The sequence below is a fragment of the Carica papaya genome, chromosome 5 (assembly GCF_054855325.1).
Source record: "Carica papaya isolate Zhongbai chromosome 5, ASM5485532v1, whole genome shotgun sequence".
In the NCBI taxonomy this organism is placed as follows: domain Eukaryota; kingdom Viridiplantae; phylum Streptophyta; class Magnoliopsida; order Brassicales; family Caricaceae; genus Carica; species Carica papaya.
In genome coordinates this window covers 413,286-436,121 of record NC_142313.1, presented here as the reverse complement: position 1 = coordinate 436,121, position 22,836 = coordinate 413,286, and the positions used below count along the sequence as shown (strand labels likewise).

General features: G+C 36.4%; 6 protein-coding genes across 6 annotated transcripts; 4 read left to right on the top strand and 2 right to left on the bottom strand.

Annotated features, from left to right (window-relative positions):
* Nucleotides 1-237: 237 nt before the first annotated feature.
* On the top strand, nucleotides 238-3,955 carry RPS1 (ribosomal protein S1). Its single transcript, XM_022033821.2, has 7 exons — nucleotides 238-609; nucleotides 789-1,064; nucleotides 1,285-1,365; nucleotides 2,456-2,737; nucleotides 2,843-2,953; nucleotides 3,434-3,520; nucleotides 3,700-3,955. Exons 1-7 carry the CDS (start codon nucleotides 313-315, stop codon nucleotides 3,802-3,804), a joined length of 1,239 nt encoding a protein of 412 aa, XP_021889513.1. The 5' UTR covers nucleotides 238-312; the 3' UTR covers nucleotides 3,805-3,955.
* Nucleotides 3,956-6,534: 2,579 nt separating this feature from the next.
* LOC110808334 (galactinol synthase 2-like) lies at nucleotides 6,535-9,242 on the top strand. Its single transcript, XM_022033801.2, has 4 exons — nucleotides 6,535-7,020; nucleotides 7,903-8,223; nucleotides 8,321-8,455; nucleotides 8,765-9,242. Exons 1-4 carry the CDS (start codon nucleotides 6,709-6,711, stop codon nucleotides 8,996-8,998), a joined length of 1,002 nt encoding a protein of 333 aa, XP_021889493.1. The 5' UTR covers nucleotides 6,535-6,708; the 3' UTR covers nucleotides 8,999-9,242.
* A 237-nt stretch (nucleotides 9,243-9,479) lies between these two features.
* Nucleotides 9,480-10,542, top strand: HS1 (heat stable protein 1). The gene is made up of 2 exons (XM_022033816.2): nucleotides 9,480-9,854; nucleotides 9,975-10,542. Exons 1-2 carry the CDS (start codon nucleotides 9,715-9,717, stop codon nucleotides 10,162-10,164), a joined length of 330 nt encoding a protein of 109 aa, XP_021889508.1. The 5' UTR covers nucleotides 9,480-9,714; the 3' UTR covers nucleotides 10,165-10,542.
* A 2,551-nt stretch (nucleotides 10,543-13,093) lies between these two features.
* LOC110808358 (craniofacial development-like protein) lies at nucleotides 13,094-16,015 on the top strand. Its single transcript, XM_022033837.2, has 5 exons — nucleotides 13,094-13,430; nucleotides 14,406-14,530; nucleotides 14,624-14,833; nucleotides 14,921-15,097; nucleotides 15,426-16,015. Exons 1-5 carry the CDS (start codon nucleotides 13,400-13,402, stop codon nucleotides 15,789-15,791), a joined length of 909 nt encoding a protein of 302 aa, XP_021889529.1. The 5' UTR covers nucleotides 13,094-13,399; the 3' UTR covers nucleotides 15,792-16,015.
* Nucleotides 16,016-16,664: 649 nt separating this feature from the next.
* LOC110808357 (dihydrolipoyl dehydrogenase 1, mitochondrial) lies at nucleotides 16,665-19,212 on the bottom strand. Its single transcript, XM_022033836.2, has 2 exons — nucleotides 18,811-19,212; nucleotides 16,665-18,161 (listed from the first exon to the last, which is right to left on the bottom strand). Exons 1-2 carry the CDS (start codon nucleotides 19,090-19,092, stop codon nucleotides 16,911-16,913), a joined length of 1,533 nt encoding a protein of 510 aa, XP_021889528.1. The 5' UTR covers nucleotides 19,093-19,212; the 3' UTR covers nucleotides 16,665-16,910.
* Nucleotides 19,213-20,073: 861 nt separating this feature from the next.
* Nucleotides 20,074-22,610, bottom strand: LOC110808327 (putative protein phosphatase 2C 13). Its single transcript, XM_088219978.1, has 2 exons — nucleotides 22,168-22,610; nucleotides 20,074-21,468 (listed from the first exon to the last, which is right to left on the bottom strand). Exons 1-2 carry the CDS (start codon nucleotides 22,366-22,368, stop codon nucleotides 20,473-20,475), a joined length of 1,197 nt encoding a protein of 398 aa, XP_088076104.1. The 5' UTR covers nucleotides 22,369-22,610; the 3' UTR covers nucleotides 20,074-20,472.
* Nucleotides 22,611-22,836: the final 226 nt, after the last annotated feature.

Sequence of the window (22,836 nt, the reverse complement as noted above, 5' to 3'; positions counted from 1 at the left end):
TATATCCATCTATACATATGACCACCCCTTTGATCATGAAGTAGGAAATCCACGATCATGGACGATGATCAGATCATAGAAAATTGGTCCAAATTTACCTAGTCAAGAAAACAAAGAAAATAAAATTTATTTAATATCGAAAAACTTATTGCTGATGTGTCACGTTCTGATTGGACGATGATTGCTGACATGGCGAGTGGCGGCGTAGCGTATAATTTCTCCCGTCTCTCTCTCATCTCCTCGGCTCTCTCTTGCCTTATCCGACTCAAACCAGAAATCCACCAAAACTAGACGCCAGAGGATAGAGAAAAAATGGCGTCTTTAGCTCAGCAGTTCACGGGCTTAAGATGCCCGCCTCTCTCGTCTTCGCGTTTATCCAAGAAACAAGCCAAGAGTTTTACCCAACAAAAGCCCGCTGTTGCCTTCCCCCTAGTATCTGCCGTAGCAATATCAAATGCGCAGACTAGAGAGAGGCTGAAGCTCAAGGAGCTTTTCGAGGAAGCCTACGAACGGTGTCGCACTGCCCCTATGGAAGGCGTCGCCTTCACTCTCGACAGCTTCCACAACGCTCTCGATAAGTACGACTTTAATTCTGAGCTTGGCACCAAGGTTTATCCCCGTATTCTCTATTTTCTTTCCTTCTGCTCTTCAGTTTCCACGGAATTGAGAATAGGAAATGCGAATTGCTACCATGAAGCTGTGTACTTGTTCTTCTTGCTCGTGCAAACGGGGAATTAGTGCCTGATGAAGATCGCGTGTGTAAATAAATGTGTGATTTTGTGTTTCAGGTGAAGGGGACAGTCTTTCGAACTGAAGCAAATGGAGCATTAGTTGACATTACTGCAAAATCTTCAGCTTACTTGCCAGTTCAGGAGGCTTGCATTCATAGAATTAAGCATGTGGCGGAAGCTGGTATATTTCCTGGTTTGAGGGAGGAGTTTGTCATAATTGGTGAAAATGATGCTGATGATAGTTTGATTCTGAGCTTGCGGATGATCCAGTATGAACTTTCCTGGGAACGATGCCGGCAGCTTCAGGCTGAGGATGTTGTTGTGAAGGGCAAGGTGGGTATGGATGAAATATCACAGATTTGCACTTGTCTTATCCTCTAATTTGTGCTGCATTTTGGTTATACAAGAAAAATTAGGCGAAACAAATTGAAGTTATTAGGATGGTTCGATGAATATCTTGTTCATTACAGTTTCCTCTAAGATTTGGTACTTAATTTGTTCCATTATTGGACAATCTGCTAAAGTGATGAGTCTGACTGGAATATCTATGTAGGTGGTTGGTGCAAACAAGGGTGGAGTTGTGGCTCTAGTGGAGGGCATTCGAGGGTTTGTTCCTTTCTCGCAAATATCAACGGTTAGTTCTATAACTTGCTTCAATAATGTCGAGGCTCTGTTCTTGCTGTTTCAGATTTCTAGTAGTGGCTATTGTTTAATATTTAAATCTCCTGTTGGATGCAGCCTGCATAAATGACAGAAGTTCATCTTGGAATTGTCATGATCACTTATAATTTTTAATAGAGGCAATCCGTGCTTTAAACAGCTTTTATTGGATCAAGGCTATTTATTTTCTAATAGAGTTTTTACTAGTAATTGAAATTTGAAAGAGAAAAATAAGATTGCAGCAAGTTATAAAAACTACATGACTCCTTAAAAATCATGCATCATAAATCATCAAAATCAGGTGATATTTTCGAGCATCTATAAACAAGGAGAAATATTACTTGTCCTTTTTTCTTTCTTTTTCTCAAATGAGTAAATGTTGAACCGTTTGTTAGCACGAGATTGTTGTTTTTTTTTTTTTCAATTCAGATGGATTTGATTATCATATTCTTAGCACATTTATCTGTATCATTGTATGTTCAATCTAAGTTTATGGATCATTCTTTTCTTGTCATTAAAAGTGATGTGTGCGCCCCCTGGCCTAGTTTCAGTATTGTTTGTAATTTTAAGTTTAATTCTTGTTTCTTTCAGATTTTTATTCATAATTGAAATTGGGAAAAAGAAAAATGAATTTGCATCAGGACTGAATGATTTGTGAGACCTCGTGCATCATAAATTATCAAAATCAGGTGGCACATTTGTACTCATCTATAAACAAGGAGAAATATTACTTATCCTTTTTCTGCTCTCTATCTCAAATCAATGAGTGGGCTGGACCGTTGTTAGCGCAAGAATGTTTTCTCAAGCCAAATGGTTTTGATTGTTATATTATTAGCATATTGATTTGTAACAAAAGGAACTATGGGCCATCTTGTATGTGCAATCTATGTTCCAATTTACTTATTTTTTAGAGTTTGTCAATCATTCTTTTCTTGTTACTAAGAATGATGAGTCATGCTTTGTTCTTTCAAATTGTCTGTCCTTCGTTTGTAATTTGTGTTTAATTGTTTTATCACTAGATATGTCTAAGATTTTGTCAATGTTTTTTGTTATTTACTCATCAGAAATCAACGGCAGAAGAGCTTCTTGAAAAGGAGTTGCCTCTGAAGTTTGTGGAGGTTGATGAGGAACAGGCTAGGCTTGTGCTCAGTAACCGCAAAGCTGTGGCGGACAGCCAGGCCCAGCTTGGGATTGGATCAGTGGTTCTTGGAACTGTTCAGAGCCTTAAACCATATGGTGCCTTTATTGACATTGGTGGAATCAATGGCCTTCTTCATGTCAGTCAGATCAGTCATGATCGTGTGTCAGATATTGCAACTGTTCTTCAGCCTGGTGATACACTCAAGGTATGCTACAACAATTTATGTTTGATATTGGTGAGAATTATTATCACTTTTTTCACATGGAACTATTTTTTTGAGATAATTCATGAGCCAAGTCTCGTATTGTAGGTCATGATACTGAGCCATGACCGAGAAAGAGGCCGGGTGAGTCTGTCTACGAAGAAGTTAGAGCCTACTCCTGGAGATATGATTCGCAATCCAAAGCTTGTCTTTGAGAAGGTAAATTCTTGAACCTAACCATCTTTCAAAGCTGCATTTATCAGCAATTATTGGAAGCAATAATGTCAATTATGCTTTGTTGTTACGGTAGTCCAAATCGAGTGCTTTAAATTTGGTCATGGTTCAAACAATAGAGAACAAAGATGCACTAATGCTGACGATGGGTTTGCTTCAATTCTCATTTCATTTCTACTTAATTATTGTCTCTAGTTTTCACATTACTCTGAACATTTAGCATTCTGACATGTTTATGTTTGATTTTAATTCATTATAGTCAATTCCTTAAAAGAATTCAAGATAGGGCAAAGAATGAAATTAAACATATAAACTAAAACTTTATTTTACATGTCAAGACTAATACGAAGTTAGGGGTAGGAATCAGATGAGAACAGAATAGGAATTGAATCAAACGCAAACCAGATAGTTTCAGTTACATAACAATTTATCCATGCATTCATTTTTGTGTTTCTGTCCTCACAGGCCGAGGAAATGGCTCAGACATTCAGGCAGAGAATTGCTCAGGCAGAAGCCATGGCTCGTGCTGACATGCTCCGCTTCCAGCCCGAGGTACTCCTAATTATAATTTCCTTAAAAATATTAAGTTCAGACTGGGATAAATTAAAAAAAAAAAGACGGTAAGAAAATTTCTCCAAAAATAGAAAAAGGGAATTCAAAGTATAAGCTCTTAGAGAAAGAGAGGCAGAGGGTTGTCAACAAAATTCTGATATCTTTACATAAATTTGCAGAGCGGCTTAAGTCTCAGCTCTGATGGGATATTGGGTCCATTGACATCAGACTTGCCAGCAGAAGGTTTGGATCTGACTGATGTTCCCTCTGCTGATGAATCTTGATTAACTCTTTTTAAGTTTTTGTAACATTAATTTTTTTTTTTTCTTTGTAAAAAGATTGCTGTAGCTTATTTACTACTTCTCTATATCTGCAACTCTTTCCCCCCCCCCCCCAAAGCCTAATAGTTGATTTACTCTCGGTCTCTTGTTTGCTTATTGGTGTATTGGCTGTTGCTTGTGTTGTCGTTTGTTCCTCGTCTGCCATGCGTTTCGCACTCTTCTCGTCCTCGTGGGTCGCCCTTTTTTCCCCACTTTTTTATCCTTCTTTTCTCTCTGGTAATCTACAGAAATGAAGAAATTGCTGATTTGGTAATTTTACTTTCTATTGAGTCCGTAAGTATTAACATTCATGTACGAACTTAATATCGTATAACTAACTATTTTTTACCTTAACGATTGATATGTTATTTTTTTCTATGAATAGTTCGCGAGTTTGATCGGAACACACCTCTATTTTTCTCATTATTTTTTCAAAATTATTTGTGTTATAACACGGTTAGTGTATGTATATCATATAATCAATGAATATACCTAGTTAAATGAATTGAAAATTTTGTTATCCTAAAATTTTAGTAATGAAATGTCATATATGTATCCTGTATTGAATGTATATGTATAATGAAATTTTAATGCCTGAAAATTTCGTATTACGCTAGCCCATTACTTTTGTCGTCACTGGAAACATGAATACGTACATGGGTGTGTGTGTGTGTATATATATATATAAAGGTTAGAATTATTGTTGGTAGAGGGAGATTTGTGGAGTTGTTGGCAGCAGTTACGTGAAGAAAAGAAGGTAGAATCTGTGAAAGAGATGATATTTTTGGACACACCCCCAAAAAAAAAAAGTTTGTTTAGCAATTAATTAAATCTCATTATTCACATAAACCAAAATCAATAAGCCACTAAACTTAATTAAATTAACTGCCCATTATCTACTAATTAAAAACAAGATTTAAATCAAATTAAGAACTCACGAAAGTACCAATTAATTTATATAAAGAATGTAATGACATACATATACATGTTTTAGAAAATTTACAACTAAAGAAATTTAAGATATTCTAAATTAACCAAAAAAAAAAAACCCTCTTTATATTACATATTGTATATACAATTTTATTCGGTTAAGTACGAGTTGAAATTTGATCTAATTACGAAATTTTCTAAGATCGTTGTACCCGAAAAATCGATTTAGATTTTGAGACTCGTCGATTGGGAGATTCATCATGTTTAAAGACAAATTTATTTGTTCTTTCCATTTTATTTTGGGAAAGAAAGAATAAAGAGTATATACAAGAATAAAGTTGAATTCTATGAGTTAGGAGATGCGTGGATCAGATATACAATGTTTGGAATCAAGAATAAATAACACATATATATATATATATTTATATATGTATATGGGTGTATATATATATATATATATATATATATAATCTAAAAGACAAAGTGAAAAAAACAAGAAAAAAAAGGAGAGAAATCCACGATGAACATGTTTTTGGATTCATCAGGAATAAAGATGAAAATGATATATATAAATCATATAACATTTTTTATTTCACCAATTAATAATGCTGGTGATAATAATATGTACGTAAATATATATATATATATATATATTATACCGCCTATATATATATGTATGTTCTTTTATTTAATAATGATGTTGTTCGAACATTAACTAGTAACAGACATATTTGAGAGCATATATATATACACACACACACACACACACACGCGCGCGTGTTAAGAGAGTTCAATTCAGTTCTTACTTACAACATATATATCTATATATATATATATGTGTGTGTGTGTGTGTGTGTGTGTATGTATAATATATGAGCTAAAGTTAAATGGGATCCACTCGATGCATGATATGATTCTTTATCGCGGCTTTCTTCGTGTGTTCGTCAAAAGATTCTATGCATTACTTATAACCCCATGCACTATAAGAAGTTTGAAACGACAACCTTCAAAGAAAACTGATTCCATAATATTCAGCCAGCAAAACGACATGACACGTGTATACGTATATACATATATATATATATATATGTATATGTATGTATATATGTATATATGTTTTTGTAAGCGTGTATATGTGTATATACATGCACAAGTCATTTGTGGAACCTTCCAACTTCGTCCTCGTTTCTGATTGATTCTCTTCATACCACCTTTTACTTCAATTAAAATTAATATATATATATATATATACATACACATTTTTATTTGCATCAGTGCCACGTGGCAGTCCTCTGTGCCACGTCATGCTTACGCCAAAAACGTCCAATATTTGTCTCCTTTCTCTGCTTTATTACACTTCTTCAACCCTATCCGCACCACCGACTGTTTATTTACAGAACAAAGTCACAGCCGTCGATCGACTTAACATCAACGGCTAAAATTTAATTTATTTACTATAAATTTATTAACAGATTAGCGAATTAAGTTCTCGATTATACTAAATTATGTATTGTAATTCGAAAATTGTTAGATATAATATGCTTATTGAGCAGTGAATTCCACCATTATTTATATATTATTTCCAAACAATTAAACAAGTGGTGACTGAATCATACCCTGCAACCTAAAGAAACACTGCTTTCGCCGTGTCATCTTCCAAAACAAGGCAAGTGTCCTTCCTTCCTTCTCCACCACGTGTATAAAGAACTCTCTGAAAACTCCATGAGAAAAAGAATCAAGCAACACCAGATCCCAAATCAATTCCTCTCCCATCCTCACCACCATTTCCATTTCCTTATATAAACACCCACAATCTTAAACCTTCAACACACCGCTCAAAAAAAAAAACCCTCCAACACTTTGCCACACCTCTTTAATTTCCGCAACATTTTCTTTTACCTGCCTTGTCTCTGTTCTGAGCCGACTAGCAATCTCGCCATGTCTCCGACAACTCTCGATGGGCAGCAGCAAGCTCTGACCGGACCCAAGATGGCGTACGTGACCTTCCTGGCAGGCAATGGAGACTACGTGAAAGGCGTGGTGGGCTTGGCCAAGGGCTTGAGGAAGGCTAAGTCTGAATACCCTCTTGTCGTCGCCGTGTTGCCCGACGTGCCGGAGGAGCACCGCCAGATTCTTGAATCTCAGGGCTGCGTTGTTCGAGAGATCCAGCCTGTTTATCCTCCAGAGAACCAGACGCAGTTCGCCATGGCTTACTATGTCATCAACTACTCCAAACTTCGCATCTGGGAGGTAAACCATTTTATAATATATATATACATATATATGGTTTCTATGTATAATAGTATGCGTTATGTGTAATTGTACTCTATATGTATGTATCTTATAGTTTTAGTTTTACGCATGTTTGCCGCCATTATTAACGAGCCATGCATTAATGATAATTGGCGAGTAGGTCGTATGATTATATACGAAGCTGTTAAGAATCCACGTGTAATATAGCATGTAGTCTTTACCCTTTTTGACGCTATATACATAGATATAAGCCTTTCAAAAAATAAATATATGTAATATTTTAGAGGTTAAATATGGATAGATATAAGTACATACCCATATGTACATATATGCATGGATATTATAGCAGTCTATATACATATATATCTTTGTCGACTTCTACCCACTTGGTATAATTTGGACTTTCTTCGGGAAGGTGGGTTTTGGCAGATATGTATAGACGACATATGCATATTAATTTCCCGCAACTAATAGTTATAAGCCATGCATTCACTTTTATACGCCGTGCATACATGGTTGATTATATAGGATCTTGAGTCCACGTGTTGCATGGCATGTAGGCTTTTGACATTATATCCTTATACATACATTCCATGCTCGTGTTTATATCTTTAGATATATTTATATGTTTACCCATCAACATATATATACATATAAATAAGCAGATACAGAATGGTAGCTTCATTAAATATTGTTAAAGTTACGTACATGTTCTTCAATTTTATCGTCTATTATAATTTAATTTGGTAAAGTAAATAATAAATTTTCTCATTAGAGAAATTAGTGGGTTAGTGGATAAATTTGTATGTTAATAAAGAAGTTAGTGCATATGTCTCTATATATATATATATATATACATAACATTGCTGTGTTTGGTAGTTCGTGGAGTACGAGAAGATGATATACTTGGACGGAGATATCCAAGTATTCGATAACATTGACCATCTCTTTGACTTAGAGAACTGCTTCTTCTACGCCGTGATGGACTGTTTCTGCGAGCAGACATGGACTCACTCTCCCCAGTACAAAATCGGATACTGTCAACAATCTCCGGACAGAGTCCAGTGGCCACCGCACATGGGCCCGCCTCCTCCTCTCTACTTCAACGCCGGCATGTTCGTCTTCCAGCCCAATCTGTTGACTTACGTTGACCTCCTGGACACCGTCAGAGTCACCCCTCCCACTTCATTTGCCGAGCAAGTAATTAATTAAACTAAACTTATAATTAATTAACACCGCTAATCTTGTATTACTTACTTAATTATGAACATTTAATTACATTATTATTACTTTGTAGGATTTTCTCAACATGTACTTCAACCGTATTTACAAGCCTCTTCCTCCTACTTACAATCTTGTTCTGGCTATGCTGTGGCGCCACCCTGAAAATGTTGACTTGGACCGTGTTAAAGTTGTTCATTACTGTGCTGCGGTAAGTTATTAACATTTGATTATTTACATATGCATGAATGTATAAATATATATATATATTGAGAGAATAATCTTCAATATACACAAAAGTAAAGAGTGAAATAAAAAAAATATATATAAGATCTAAATTTTTTCTAAGGTTTTCCATAATATTTTCTGAAATCTACACAAAATATTCGCACAATTAATTTACATCAACAATATATATATATATACACACACACATGTACATATATAAAATATATGATAAGGTGTATGTATAGAAGGAAAGACTGGTATAAACTGTTGTTTAATATCCGTACGTGGGCAGGGATCGAAGCCATGGAGGTACACTGGGAAAGAAGAGAATATGGACAGGGAAGATATAAAGACACTGGTGAAGAAATGGTGGGAGATATATGAAGATGAATCTCTTGATTACAAGAATATAATAAGCGAAGCCGCCATGTCAGACCACGCAAAGCTTGGAAGCTTGATTGCAGAGCAGTTGCAGGCTGATGACAATGATGTGTCTCATCACAGGAGGGCACCTTCTGCGGCTTAAATAACATAAACTAATTGCCTAGTTCATTACCTAATAATTATGCTTCTAACAATGGAGCCTTAATTGATATAATTATATATATAAATATATATATTCTCTGTGTAATTTCTTTTTTGAAATTTTCTTTTGAATATTGTGGTCTGTGTGTTGTTTGAATTACAGTTTATTATGTTAATATTGTAATCCAACCTTTGATGGGAACAATATATTTCCATATTAATTTAGAATAAAAATAAGTTGGATATATTGTAATTCACTGTTGGATATATACTGTTGAGGAAGAAATATTTATTTATGGAATTTATTAATTATGTTTATTTGTAGTACTGTTCCGGATTATTTCTAAGAGGGCTTTAGATTTTTTTTTTTTTTTAAAAGAGTTACAAATTAAATTTTAAAATTAATTTTTTGGGTATTAAATAATATTTTATTTTCTGTACTGGGAAACTGGAAATTTTCAGAATTTTTAACTTGAACAGATCAAATCCATTGAACATCGGGTCCTTTTGTTTAGTCCAGTTGGGTAGTTTTGGAAATTGCGTCTTCTTGTGGGTTTATATTTTGATTGTTTATCTTTCACAACTGAAAACTGCTCTATTGATTTAGATCACCCAAATCCCAAGTAGTGATTCCAAGATCAGGTGATATAATAATATTCATCCAAAAATATATAATGATATAATACGTATGTCAACAATACTTACCAGGTAGCAGAAATGGAGGAAGCGAAAGGAGTAGTGAAGCACGTATTGGTGGCAAAGTTCAAAGAAGAAACCCTACCTGCTCAAATCGATGAACTCATCAAAGGGTACGCCAATCTCGTCAATCTTATTGAACCCATGAAATCTTTCCACTGGTACTCTCTCTCTCTCTCTCTCTCTCTCTCTCTCTCTCTCTCTCTCAATCACTTTTTTCCATGAATTTCTTCTTTACCCAGATGAATTAAGCAAAAAAAATCTTCCCTGTTTGTTGATAGGGGGAAGGATGTGAGTATTGAGAACCTGCATCAGGGTTTCACTCATGTGTTTGAGTCCGCCTTCGAGAGCACAGAAGGGATTGCTGAGTACATAGATCACCCTGCGCATGTTGAATTTGCCAATTTGTTCCTGCCCGTTCTGGAGAAATTTGTGGTGATTGACTACAAACCCACTACTGTTTCTTTCTAGATTCAAAAGGGTATTCTAAATCTATCAGGTTTTCTGCCATTGGTGTTTGCTTTCTGCTTCATTGAATAATAGACGGATAACGAAGGAGAGAGTAATTAGTAGGCAAAATGAATAAATTGGATAAACTCCCTTTTGAGGGTTTTATGTGATTCTTTTTAGTTTGATTTGGTGAAGGGGTTTAACACTTGTATGCCAAAGCCTTGTTGTCTTGATTAAGGGAGGCTTGAATAAATTGTATTATTCTAGTATGTAAAATGTGATCTTTTTCCAGGGTCTGTTTGCTTCATTTTACTTAATTGGCTTTGGCCAATAAGGATTCGATTATTAGGGTCTTGGAATTTAAAGCAAAATTTTTATAATGATTACAAGCTTTACAGATGTTAAGGAGTTTTTTTCTGGTGTTGGAGTAATTTGCTCATGCCCGCTTGAACTTCCTTTTGTAAGGAAAACTGTTGCTTACCATTTGGCCTAGATGCTGCCCATGTGAGTTTTCTGCTTTTTTTTTTTTGAAATAACATAGTATAAATGTATCATTAAGTATAGGCACCAAGAGGGTGCAAACCTTTATACAAAATCATTTATGAATCAGTAAGGATATCAACTAGTTCTCCCAACATGCTGCCCATGTTGACCCAGAACCAAAAAACTAAGGTTTTAAAACTCTCTCTCTCTGAGTTTGTCAATACCCTCATCCACCCCTTTCAAATACTCTTCTGTTTCTTTCTTTCCACAAGACCCAAAATATTGCTATTGGAATAAGCTCCAAGTATTTTTTCTCTTTTACTAATCCCTTCCAAGCCCGTAGTTCATCCTTCACCGTACCAGTCGTAACCCAAATAACACCTGACAAATCATAAGCCATAGACCACAAACTGTGTAGGAATGAGGCACCAAAGTAGTAAGTTGTTACATGTCTCCTCCGTCTTCTTATACAAGGAGCACCAATTCACCATAGTCTTACCCCTCCTTTTAACTTGTCAATTGTCAGAATGCACTCTCTGTATGTGAGCTTTCTTCTTTTAGATCCTTCACTGGTATCAAGTGACCATAAAATCTCGCATCAAAAAGAGTAAGATGATTTGCAATGATTATTACATATATATATGTATATTTATGTTGGATTACTCTACTCACTATGTCATTTTGGTTTAACATCTAACATGTTATTTGACGTTTAGAACCTAACAAGGGTGGAAATGCAAGAGGAATTACAAGCTCTACCGATGTGGAGTTTTTGTGTGTTACAGTAATTTCCTCATGCCTGCTTGAACTTCCTTTTGCAAGGAAAACTGTTGCGGACCATTTGGCCTAGATATTGCTCATGTGAGCTATCTGCTTTGATATCCTTCACTTGTATCAAGTGACCATAATCTCACATCAACAGGAGTAAGAGGATTTGCAATGACTACTACATATGTATATATATGTATATGTTGGGTTATTATACATACTACATCATTTTGGTTTAAAATCTAACATGTTATTAGACGTTTAGAACATAACAAACGGGAGGAATGCAAAAGGAATTTTGTATAATCGTCTCTGAGGAAATGGTGGTTTTGACAGAGTTGGAAGATATTGTCTTGAGTCATAGGCTGCTCACATGTTACAGAATTCTAATTACAGTCTAAAACATATAATGATTATATACAAAGAGTCTACGTGTGTGTGTGTGTAACCTTCAGTGTGTTCATGTTATTTGTCTCAAAGAGAGTTTGACTGCATTGCCATTAAGGTTCAACTAGAGGAAGAATGTTAGGACTGGTACTGCAGCCCAAATAGCTGAGCTGTCTCAGGATCTTGATTAGGCTGTTATTACACTCTAGATCTATTTTTTAAGTGTTAATTCTGTAATTAATTGCAGATAGATAACATCTTCTCATATATTCTGCTGCGAGTATTTCATTCACATACAATTCTGATTTCTGCCATGGGAAAGCTTCTCTTGCTTTCGAGATTCGAGATTCGAGATTCTTGGGCAAGGCACTATGTAAAGATCCCGTATTTTAAGTTTCTTACTCTTCATCGATAAACGATTGAGTACTAGTAAAGTCAATCGTCATACTATGTAAGAATCCCGGAAACGTTTCTTGTTTATTACTGAAGGATTGAATACAAGTGAAGTCAATCATCAGTTAGGCTCACTCTTCTTCTTCTTCTTACTCCTCCTGTTATTCCAACATGCTATTAGATGTTTAGAATCTACCAAGCTGTAGAAATACGAAGGGATCTTGTATAATCATCTATTAACCGATGGTGGTTTTGGCTGAAGGTTGAATATATTGCCTCAGTCATAGACTGCTTACATATTGCAGGAAGTCTGAGTATAGTCTAAAGCATATAATGGTTACATGCAAAAAGAAAACACATATACACACACACACACACACACACACACATATATATATATATATACGTTTACTTAGCTCATTACTCAACGAGCAAATACAAAAAAGTCAATGGTCAGTCAGGCTTGCTCTTCTTATTTTTACTTTTGCTGTTCTAAACCCTAAATTCTAGTTTGTAACTCAGAATTTTCTCTGATCCTCTAAGAAATTCTATGTTGTGTTAATTTTAAGAGGGCTGGTATATTAATTTTTTTAATAAAAATTTACATATTTTAATAATAATATAATTATTTTTTTATTAAGAGAACAATTCAATTAAATGAAATTTAAAATTTAACTTCAAAAATTAAAATATAATAAATTATTTCAAAAAATAAAACAACTAAAACAAAAAATTAAATATAACCCAAAAAAAAAATATCGCTATTCAGAATTTAAAGACAAATTAAAAATTTCTACAAATTAAAATAAAATTTAAAGAAATAAAGTTGATATTTGAAACTAAAATTATAAATTTTAGAAATAATAATTTAGAAATATGTTTTTTTTTTGGCCTTTTTGCTCAAAAAATCCAGCATCGAAACGCACCGTTTGGCTACGGTCCGATCACATGCCTCTCTTTCTCCTCCTCCTCCGTCCTTCCGCGTCTTCCCATGAGCTATCTGTCTAGGGTTTTCGTCTTCCTCAAAAAAAGATTTCAGTCGATTGTTTTCCCTCACAATTTACAGATAAACACAATTTTTAATTCCTTTATTCATTTTTTTTTTCTTATATATTAATAAGAAAGTGTCGTAGCACGGTGGTCGAAGCTTGTGCTGGAATCGGATCTTACTTCCTCAGGAAGCACGCTTTGAGAGCTTGCTCTATCGATATAGCTTTTCTAGTCTATGGATATCGAAAACGGACCCGATCCCTCAGGTAACAATGCCTTTCCTTTGTACTATATGAATTATCCTTTTTTTCTGAAGCTCTGTTTGGTTGCTCAGTAAATGGCTCCTGCAAGAAGATCCTTTTTTATGAAGAAGTTTTCGTCTGATTGGATTTGAATTTTTCTTATGGTTCTTTTTCTTGCTTAAGAACTTCTTAAAATTGTTCTTTCGAACTTCGATATATGGCTATTGGGTTCAAAATATTTTTTTGTTAATTTGGAAGATGATAGTTTGTCAAAAGCATACCGAAAATAGCGGTAAAAGCAATGGGCTTTACATGATGTTTACCAATGTAATGATCTGAAATTGAATGCTAAGAGTCCTGAATGGCTTGGGAAGTGAACAAGTATGGGCAACTTGTGTGGTTTGATCACGTTGGATGAACATTTGTTGTAAGAACTAGGGTTTATATCAGAATCTCGTGGGCGTTATTAACATTATTGAGTTGAGTTAGTCGTTTGATTTTATCAGGTGCTTGATGCATAATTGACTTACAGAATAAGGTAGCAATGTGGGTAGATGCAATTGAAGCAAAATTTTTTAATTTGTTCCCAAGTATTCAAACACTATAAGGGAGCTTATGAGGAATTTACTTTTTGGGTGTATTTCTCCTTTTTCTCCTATTCTTTTTTTCCCTGCAACCTTCAGAATGTACAGAAAAATGATGGGCTGGCAGGAATTTTCAAATTAGTTCATCAAACACTTTGGTCCATTCTCTTGGCCCTTTATTTTTGAAAACTTAACTGAAGTCCTGTGATAACGTGCATCTTCTTGTAAGCCTCGTGTGTGAAATTTCTGTTTCCTCTGGTTGAGTATGTGTCAAAAAGATGGATTATTGAATACTCCTGCGTCACTCTTAGACTTTTTCTAATATACAGTAATGTTATTGACTCCTCTCAAAATTGAAACATTAGTGACGGCAATAAACAGAGAGTACTAATATATCCTCTTTAATTTTTGTTAGAGACTAAAACTTCGGTGCAATCACTATGGGACGAAATGAACAAAGGAGTATCTAATATAACCTGCAAACCGACCACAAACAAGTATATATCAAGCAGGAATGGAACGTCTGAGAGGAGATCCAATGTAAGGACTCCTTTATTTTCTGTCTCTGAATGGACTTACATGCTGATGGTTTTTCTATGGTTCAAGTAAGTTAATAAGCTTGTTACTTCTTAGAACTGGATGGCATATCTTGGTCTGGCACCTTTGCAAGAAACAGAACAGACATCGTCTAGCATTTTTGAGAATGGTTCTGGTGGTGTCTCGAAGAGTGTTGCTGCAATGTGGGAGGAAATGAATCAAGGAAGATTTAATAGGAGAGTCAAATCATACTCAGTTAGTCCTAGTTCAACTGTTGATGCTAAAACTAATGAGAAGGTATCTGAGGTGAGAATTTTCTTTCCTTATTCAGTTTGTTAGGCAATTGTCAAGAAGATGGTTACCTCAAAATTCTTCCTTGTTTCTGTTTTATAGAATTGGAAGATGTATCTGGGGTTGGAACCAAAGAAAGTAGGATCCCTTGAACAGGGCGTGCTCCGGAAAGAGCCTATGCAGAATGGAGCCAGTGAACAGGCCAAGAAACTTGCTGCTGCTGCCCTTTCAGCAGTTAAAGATGCCAGTGTTACTTCATTGGGCAAGGGGAAAATTGAGGTTAGCTTCTTTACTTTTTAGCCCTGTTTATTGTGCATTTTGTTTGTGTGTTGCTGCTCCTTTTGGTTCTGACATTATTTTCTGCCTTAACTAAGTGATGGTTTACATTACATGAACATCGTAAATTGGCATAGGTTTGTCTAATTTAAACTCCCGATACTGCCTGAGTTGTACAGTTCATTACTTTGCTTTTCTGGCCTATTTGATTTGCTTCACAGGAAAATCAGTTGCAGCTTGACCATTTGATTTGTTTTAACTGTCCAAGCAATTAAAAGAGTTAACACTTCCAGACCAGGTTCTTGACTAAAATGAGTCTTTTCTGATGCAGATAACTGAGGTTCGGGACTTTGCTGGTCAAGAAATTGAATATAAAAAGCTTGTTGATGCGGACTCAAAGGAGGCAACTGAAAAGTCCAAAGCTCCTGCATCTTCAGCTGTTGATGCCATTCTTGAACAAATCAAAAAGAAACCAAAACTCAGTGTTCTTGACAAGACGAAGAAGGACTGGGGAGAGTTCAAGGAAGATAATAAAGGCCTGGAAGATGAATTGGGTGCTTATAGGAAGAGCTCAAACCAGTATCTAGAGAAGGTCTCCTTCTTGCAACGAACAGATCTCCGAGAATTTGAAAGGGAGAGGGATGCTCGGTTGGCTCTACAAGCCAGGAGGAGACCTGACATGTGTGAGGAGCCATGAAAAAAAATAGGCTATGATTGAAAACTTGGAGTGAGCTTTTTGTTTTCACTGGGAGGAGAGGCATGGGGTTTTTAATAGAGAGAGAGACAAAATGGTCGGGAGCTGCCAAAGATAGGAGAAGACATAAGAGAGCTGTTTAAATGTTTTATTTATCCTTCTAAGGTGTTCATTGGAGGCAGGACCAGCTACAGCTTGATGAATGAAATTTCACTTCTTCTGTCTCCTTTTTCCTTTCATGATTCATATTAAATTGTTCTGGCGTCATTTACCATTCCATTCATCTCCTGCTACAGTCTTGGCGACATTTGATATGTTGCAAAATTTGACAGTGAATGTCATCAATGCCCAGAATTGTTTTGGACCTTTACTCTTGGACAATCCATTTTCATGAATTTCCAGATAATTTTGTCAAATATATATATACATATATATTCTTTTTACATAAGATATTTCTGAGATTATGGGTGGATTCATAACATTTATTTGAAAATTGATATTTGTTTTAATTAAGAAATTATGTAATTCTATTATAAGATAATTAGTCTAATAAAATTTGAAATGTGTTACTTTTTTTATTTCACACAGACTAGCATATGAAAGTAATTTTTACTGTTTTAAACATTGCCATGAACTTTTTCTTTTTGTTGAAATTGTACAAATTTAAGTTAAAAATTTATAAATGACATAAACCCACAACCAAATCAAATCAATCTGGTAAAACCAATTTTCCTGTGAAGGATGGAGATTAAAAACACATATATACATACATATATTTATAGATCACGAGATCAAATCACCCAAAAAGAGCAATAGTAAAGAAATCATAAGCCAAAACTTGGCAGCTACAGGAAAGATAATTCAACTTGGCAAAAATTTGTCTAGAATTACTATCTCCTTTGGTGCTGTCATTATTAGGCATTTCATTTCACCAAACAGATTACAAGACAATGCGAACGCATTACTGTCATCATAGACAAAGGAAAATGAAGGGCGGGCAAATTCTATTCAAACATGTCATATAGGCTTCAAGAAAGAACCATGTCAAAATGGAAAAGTATTTTCGAAACTCATCTTGAAATTCTTTCAAATAAAAAACAATTAGCAAGTAACACCTGCTTTTTAGATATGAATGGGCTTGTCGTAGGTTGCCATGGCAGCTTCCTTCAGAGCTTCGCTCATTGTTGGATGAGCGTGACATACTCGTGCTATGTCCTCGCTAGCTGCATCATAATTGATGGCCAGCACTGCCTCATGGATGAGCTCTCCAGCATTGGGTGACAAAATATGAACTCCTAGTATTTTGTCTGTTTCCTTGTCAGCCAGTATCTTGACAACTCCTTCAGCATCATCGATTGCCTTGGCCCTGCTATTCGCCAAGAAAGGGAACTTCCCAACACGGTACTGCACATTATCATTCTTGAGTTGTTCCTCGGTTTTTCCAACGGATGCAACCTCAGGGTGAGTGTATACAACTCCAGGAACTTTATCATAGTCCACATGACCATGTTTACCAGCTATGAACTCTACACAGGCGACCCCATCTTCTTCTGCCTTATGAGCTAACATAGGCCCTGGAATTACATCGCCAATTGCAAAGACACCAGACACATTTGTAGCGAATTTCTCATTGACTAAAATTCGTCCCATCTTATCAGTTTCAACTCCTATCTTGTCAAGCCCAAGTCCAGCTGTGAATGGTACTCTTCCAGCTGAGACCAGAACAACATCAGCTTCAAGTGTGGTCTTCTCGCCACCAGCTGCTGGCTCAAGAGTCAACTTCACACCATCACCTGAGATATCAACGCCTACCACCTTAGTCTTAAGCATGAACTTCATCTTCTGCTTCTCAAGCACACGTTGAAATTGCTTGCGAATCTCCCCATCCATGGTTGGAACGATCTCTGGGGCAAATTCAACAACTGTGACCTCAGAGCCAATTCTTCCCCAAACTGAACCCATCTCAAGACCAATATAGCCAGCTCCGATGACCACAAGTTTCTTCGGGACTTCAGACAAAGACAGAGCTCCAGTTGACGAAACAATTCTCTTTTCATCAATGGTGATACCAGGCAAAGATTTAACATCAGAACCAGTAGCAATTATGATATTTTTGCCTTTCACAACAGTATTCTCCCCTTCAAGGGTCTCAACAGAAACTTCTGATGGGGAGATGAACTTTCCATAGCCTTTGACATAGTTAACTTTATTCTTCTTAAATAGACCTTCAATACCTCGGGTGAGATTAGAAACAGCTTTATCTTTTTGAGCCAACATTGCAGGCAAATCTACCTCCACAGAAGAAAATTTCACACCGTGGCTAGCAAAGGAATGTTTGGCTTCATGGTACATGTGGGAAGAATGAAGAAGAGCCTAAACATCAACAAAACAGAAAAATGATATATTTCCAACATGATCAATAAACTAGGGTACAGGAGTTAGAAAATTAACAAAATAAACCCTGCTTAATCATTGTTTAAAAAAAAAAAAACCCAACTTCATCAAGAAATCAGGACCAAAACATGAAGATAACTGGAAAAAGCCCGCGGGAAAATGAAAATAACTGCTCTCTTTCAAGAAAAATTTGCATCAGCTACGACTAGTTGATAAGTGATATGCTCATTCCACATAACTTTCTGCCTCCAAGTTTAGAAGCCATTAAATTTAGTAATAAGTGGCGAAGAGGAAAAGCATATGATATATAATAAGCTTAACCACTAACAGTTACCAAAATCCAATTAGACTCGATCCTCATATGCTACTCTATTATTTCTCTAATTACTAGCAACCAGAAGCCAGAGAAAGATCACTCGCATCAACATAATCACATTCGCAAATAAATCACGTCAAAAATCAATCCAAAAATTTCCCACAGTATCTCATTTTAATTGGTGAAGAAGAAAGATAAGCGAAAACCAACATAACAACAATCAACTATCATAATCATCAGATCCCAATGATCTACGTCGAAGATTCGACTACACCAACCAAAAAATTCGGAAACTTTGAACGAGAGCATTACCTTCGAAGGGATGCATCCCACGTTGAGACAAGTGCCTCCGAGGGTGCCACGTTTCTCGATACAGGTGGTCTTGAGACCGAGCTGGGCGGCTTTGATGGCGGCCACGTAACCACCGGGTCCACCGCCGATGACGACGACGTCGTTCTCCTCAGATCCCGATGAAGCGAAGCCTCGAGAGAAGCTGGTGAGGGATAAAGAGTACCTGAGAGCATCAGTTGGAGAATTCGAGAGGTTTCTCGTAAGCAGGTAGGCTTTTCTCCTTGCTAAGCTTGCCATTGCCATTTTCCCCTGTTGCGTTTTCCCTCAGAAGATACAGAGAGGCTGGTGCAGAAGAGGCTGCGGCTTTTGAGAAATATTTGGAGAAGAAAATGAACTTTTATTCTTTCAACCTTAATTTGTGTATTGTTATTATTATTATTAAGATTATATTATTTGATTTTCTGTTCGAAAGGCAGTAAAATCTAGTGTGGTAAAGTGTAGGATATAGATATAAACTCATTTGCAGATGATCAACATGATTATTTGACTTCTTTACCCTTCTGAAATTGTCATTGCTGACTTGATAATACTCTTCAAAATACAATTTAGAAAGTTCCACTCACTGTTGCTTTATTTACTGGTATTCTCTTCTCCAATTACTAGATTTTTCTCTCTTTATTAGATTTTTACTTTGTTTTTTTTAGTGATATTAATATTACAAGACTGTAACAAGTGGCATGATATCATTGGCCAAGATCTTTCTGATAATGGCTCTGCAAATTCTGATTGGACATTTAGCATTATTTAGGTTTAGGTAGGTAGGTAGGAGGAAGAATCAGAAGAATTTGGGATATATTATAATTGAAAATGGAGATAGACAAATATGAAATGGTGGCCTTACAAATTCTCTCTTAAAAGAATTTTTGGTGGTGGCCAGATGGCCTTGTTGCTAAGATGATGAGATCATTATCTGGAGTTGTCACTTGGCTGAAACAAAACCAGCCAAACAATACATATACCTTCTGCTCTGGATATTTCTCTCACCAAATTCCAAATCCAAGCAGGCACAAAACCCAGAAGAAATATCGACAAGGAAATCATTTTCACCCCTGAGTATTTCTCCACTTCTACAGAGAGAAAAAATAAAAACTTCAAACTCTTATCTATCACACAAATAACATATAAAAAATTCTAACTCTTACCTAATACAAAAACATATATTTTACATTATACTAAAAAGTGAAAAACTTTGAAGTTTGAAAGTCTTATTTTGATACCATCATATGTATAGCCTAAGGGTATTCAATTAGTATAAATTGTTCAATAGTTAAGTTTACAGGTGTTGCAATTGCAACTTTGGCAAAAGGCAGATGGAAGTCATCAATCAAATCACACTACTTCATCCCAGATTGCAACTTCATATGCAGAAACTATATGAAGCTACATAAAGAAACAGGTTGGAATTGCAATGAACAAAATCCATTGGAATTCAAATAATCTCGCACAGTACTTACATCTGCCTCAACTACCCAAAACATTCTTCTCTATCTCATCTTTAACCCCTACAACTACAAAATTTCCAGCTGCTCTTCTAACCTATCTGAAGCTGCCCAAAGAAACAGATAATAATCATTTCTCATAACAACTATTTCAGTTACTAGTGAGAAACAAGCTGTGTGTACATCAGTTTCCTTCTAACAAGTTCTTCAATCTATTTCGGGCTTCATCAGTCAGACAGCTGAGCTTAAACCTTCTTCGGTGAGAAGGGCACGATTCAAGCGGAGGAGGGGAGGAGAAGCAGATAACAATAGCAGTAAGATTATCTGACGAGTTTAGTCTTGTGGCCTCCATGACAAGATCCCTTGCACATTGTTGGGGGTCATTATGCCTCCTTAATCCACGTCGAACAAGGCTGACAGCACACTGGCTCGAGATTACATCCCATATCCCATCACACCCAAGTATCAAGAATTCATCATCCTTTGTTAGAATAATCTGTTGGACATCTGGGTCTGCAATGAGAGGCGATGATGATCCAAGTGGGAGCTTCAACTCCCAGTCTCCAAGGGACCTTGTGACTGAGAGAGAACCATTAAGATAGCCATCATCTACGTAGCCCCCTAACTCCTCAACTCGCTTGCGCTCTGGAAGATAGCTAGGTCTGTGATCTTGAGACATCTCAACTGCAGCTCCTTTCCTGCTAAGAACTGCACGGCAGTCACCAGCATTTGCAATAAGTAAGTGCCTTCCAAGTACTAAAGCAGTAAGTGCGGTTGTCCCACATGAACTTCTGACACTGCTTTCATCGGCCAAAGCAAGGTCTGCTAGTAAAAATGCTTTCCTGTGAGAATTCTCCAGCTCTTTCAAGAAGACAGCATCAATATCAAATGTCTGTGGCAAATCAGCATCTTCAAAGAACAATCTAATAGCATTCCTCTTGATATATGCAGCTGCTTCAGGCCCACCATGCCCATCAAATACCGCATAGAAAGCACTCGGTATAGGGACTTTGAACAAAGATTCTATGTGGGCAGATAAATCATCAATACAAAGGTGCTCATCATCCATGGACGGCCGAGAACCTATATCAGCATAGCTGCCTGAACGAATGCTTGGAACAAACTTCGCAACAGGTGACTCCATAACAGCATCTTTAATCATCTCCGAGCAAGTAACAACCTATTGAACATATTGAAAGAGGCAAGTTAATGGCTGCATATAGTAAAATAAACTCCATGCTGAAAACTCACCATTAAAAACCATTAACGAGGACTACTCATTTCCAGATTTTAAACCTAATAGCCCATGGAACAAACACCATATCTTCCACGTTCCCGTTCTATTATGTTTATAAGGAATTCGGGGCTGTTATTCTGTATACACTTATCTACCTTGATGTAACCCAACATTGAAACTTCTTACAAGAACCACAAACGACAATTGCTGTTAAAAGGTTATAAAAGCGCATAAATCCCAACCCTAATTTCAAATATAAAATACCAGCCATAATTCCAGTTGCCCAATAAAAATTACCCAGAAGGTATTCTTGCTCCTATACTATATTTGAGGCATCACAGTGAGGAAAGAATAAAATTCCTACCCCCACCAAAAGAATACTGCGACCTAACCCCAATAGTCACAATAGCACCAAAATTATACTCCTAAATTTTATAATAAAACAAATGATCATGTAGTTCTTCACAAAATTTGCTTATTCGGCCTAATCTTGCAAATAAACAGCCCATCAAATTCAAGAATTACTAGAGCAGAGCAAACAAATTCTCAGTAATTCACACGTGGTATTCACAAGATATCCACAACAAATAAATCGAGAAAAGCTTATTAACCAAGCAACTAAATTACAGAGAAGACACATACCGATTCAAGGCGCGAGATTTCGGTGGAAATCGAGTCGGTGACCAAAACCTCACGGAGGATGGAAGTCGACGGAGACTTAACGTCGATCGGATAGTTCTGTTCTTTGCCGGCGCGGACGTGACACTTCATGTCCAAACCCGCCGGTAAACTCTGCTGGCAAATAACCTCGGCTTCTGCAACCATTTTTGGACTGACAATCATCTTGGAATAGCACCCAGTTTTTCTGTACTCGAATCTTGAGTAACGAAACCGGAGTTCCCAATATATCGAAACTGGATGAATTAGGGCTTCTGAATATGGGGTGGGGGAGGGGGGAAGTAGAAGTAGAATGATAAACAAGAAGTATTGGGTGAATTAGGGTTTGTTTGTGCCTCTGTGAATTTCTGCGAGAAAGTGAAAGCGAAGATGGAGAGAAAGATTAGTAATGCTTTGAAGCTAATCCGATATAGTCGTATAAATATGGTGTATCACACGGTAGCGTCCTGACGGCGTCCAAGTAGCGGCTACGTGGACGCCACCTCCACGCTTCTATTTTATTTGCCTTTTTCTTAACACTTTTATTTTACCCCCCTCACGCCCGTGCCGTTCGGTTAATTATCTTAATCTAAAGATTAATTTAGTAAATAATCAGAATTTAGCATCCTTAATTCGATATTAACGATACTAAAT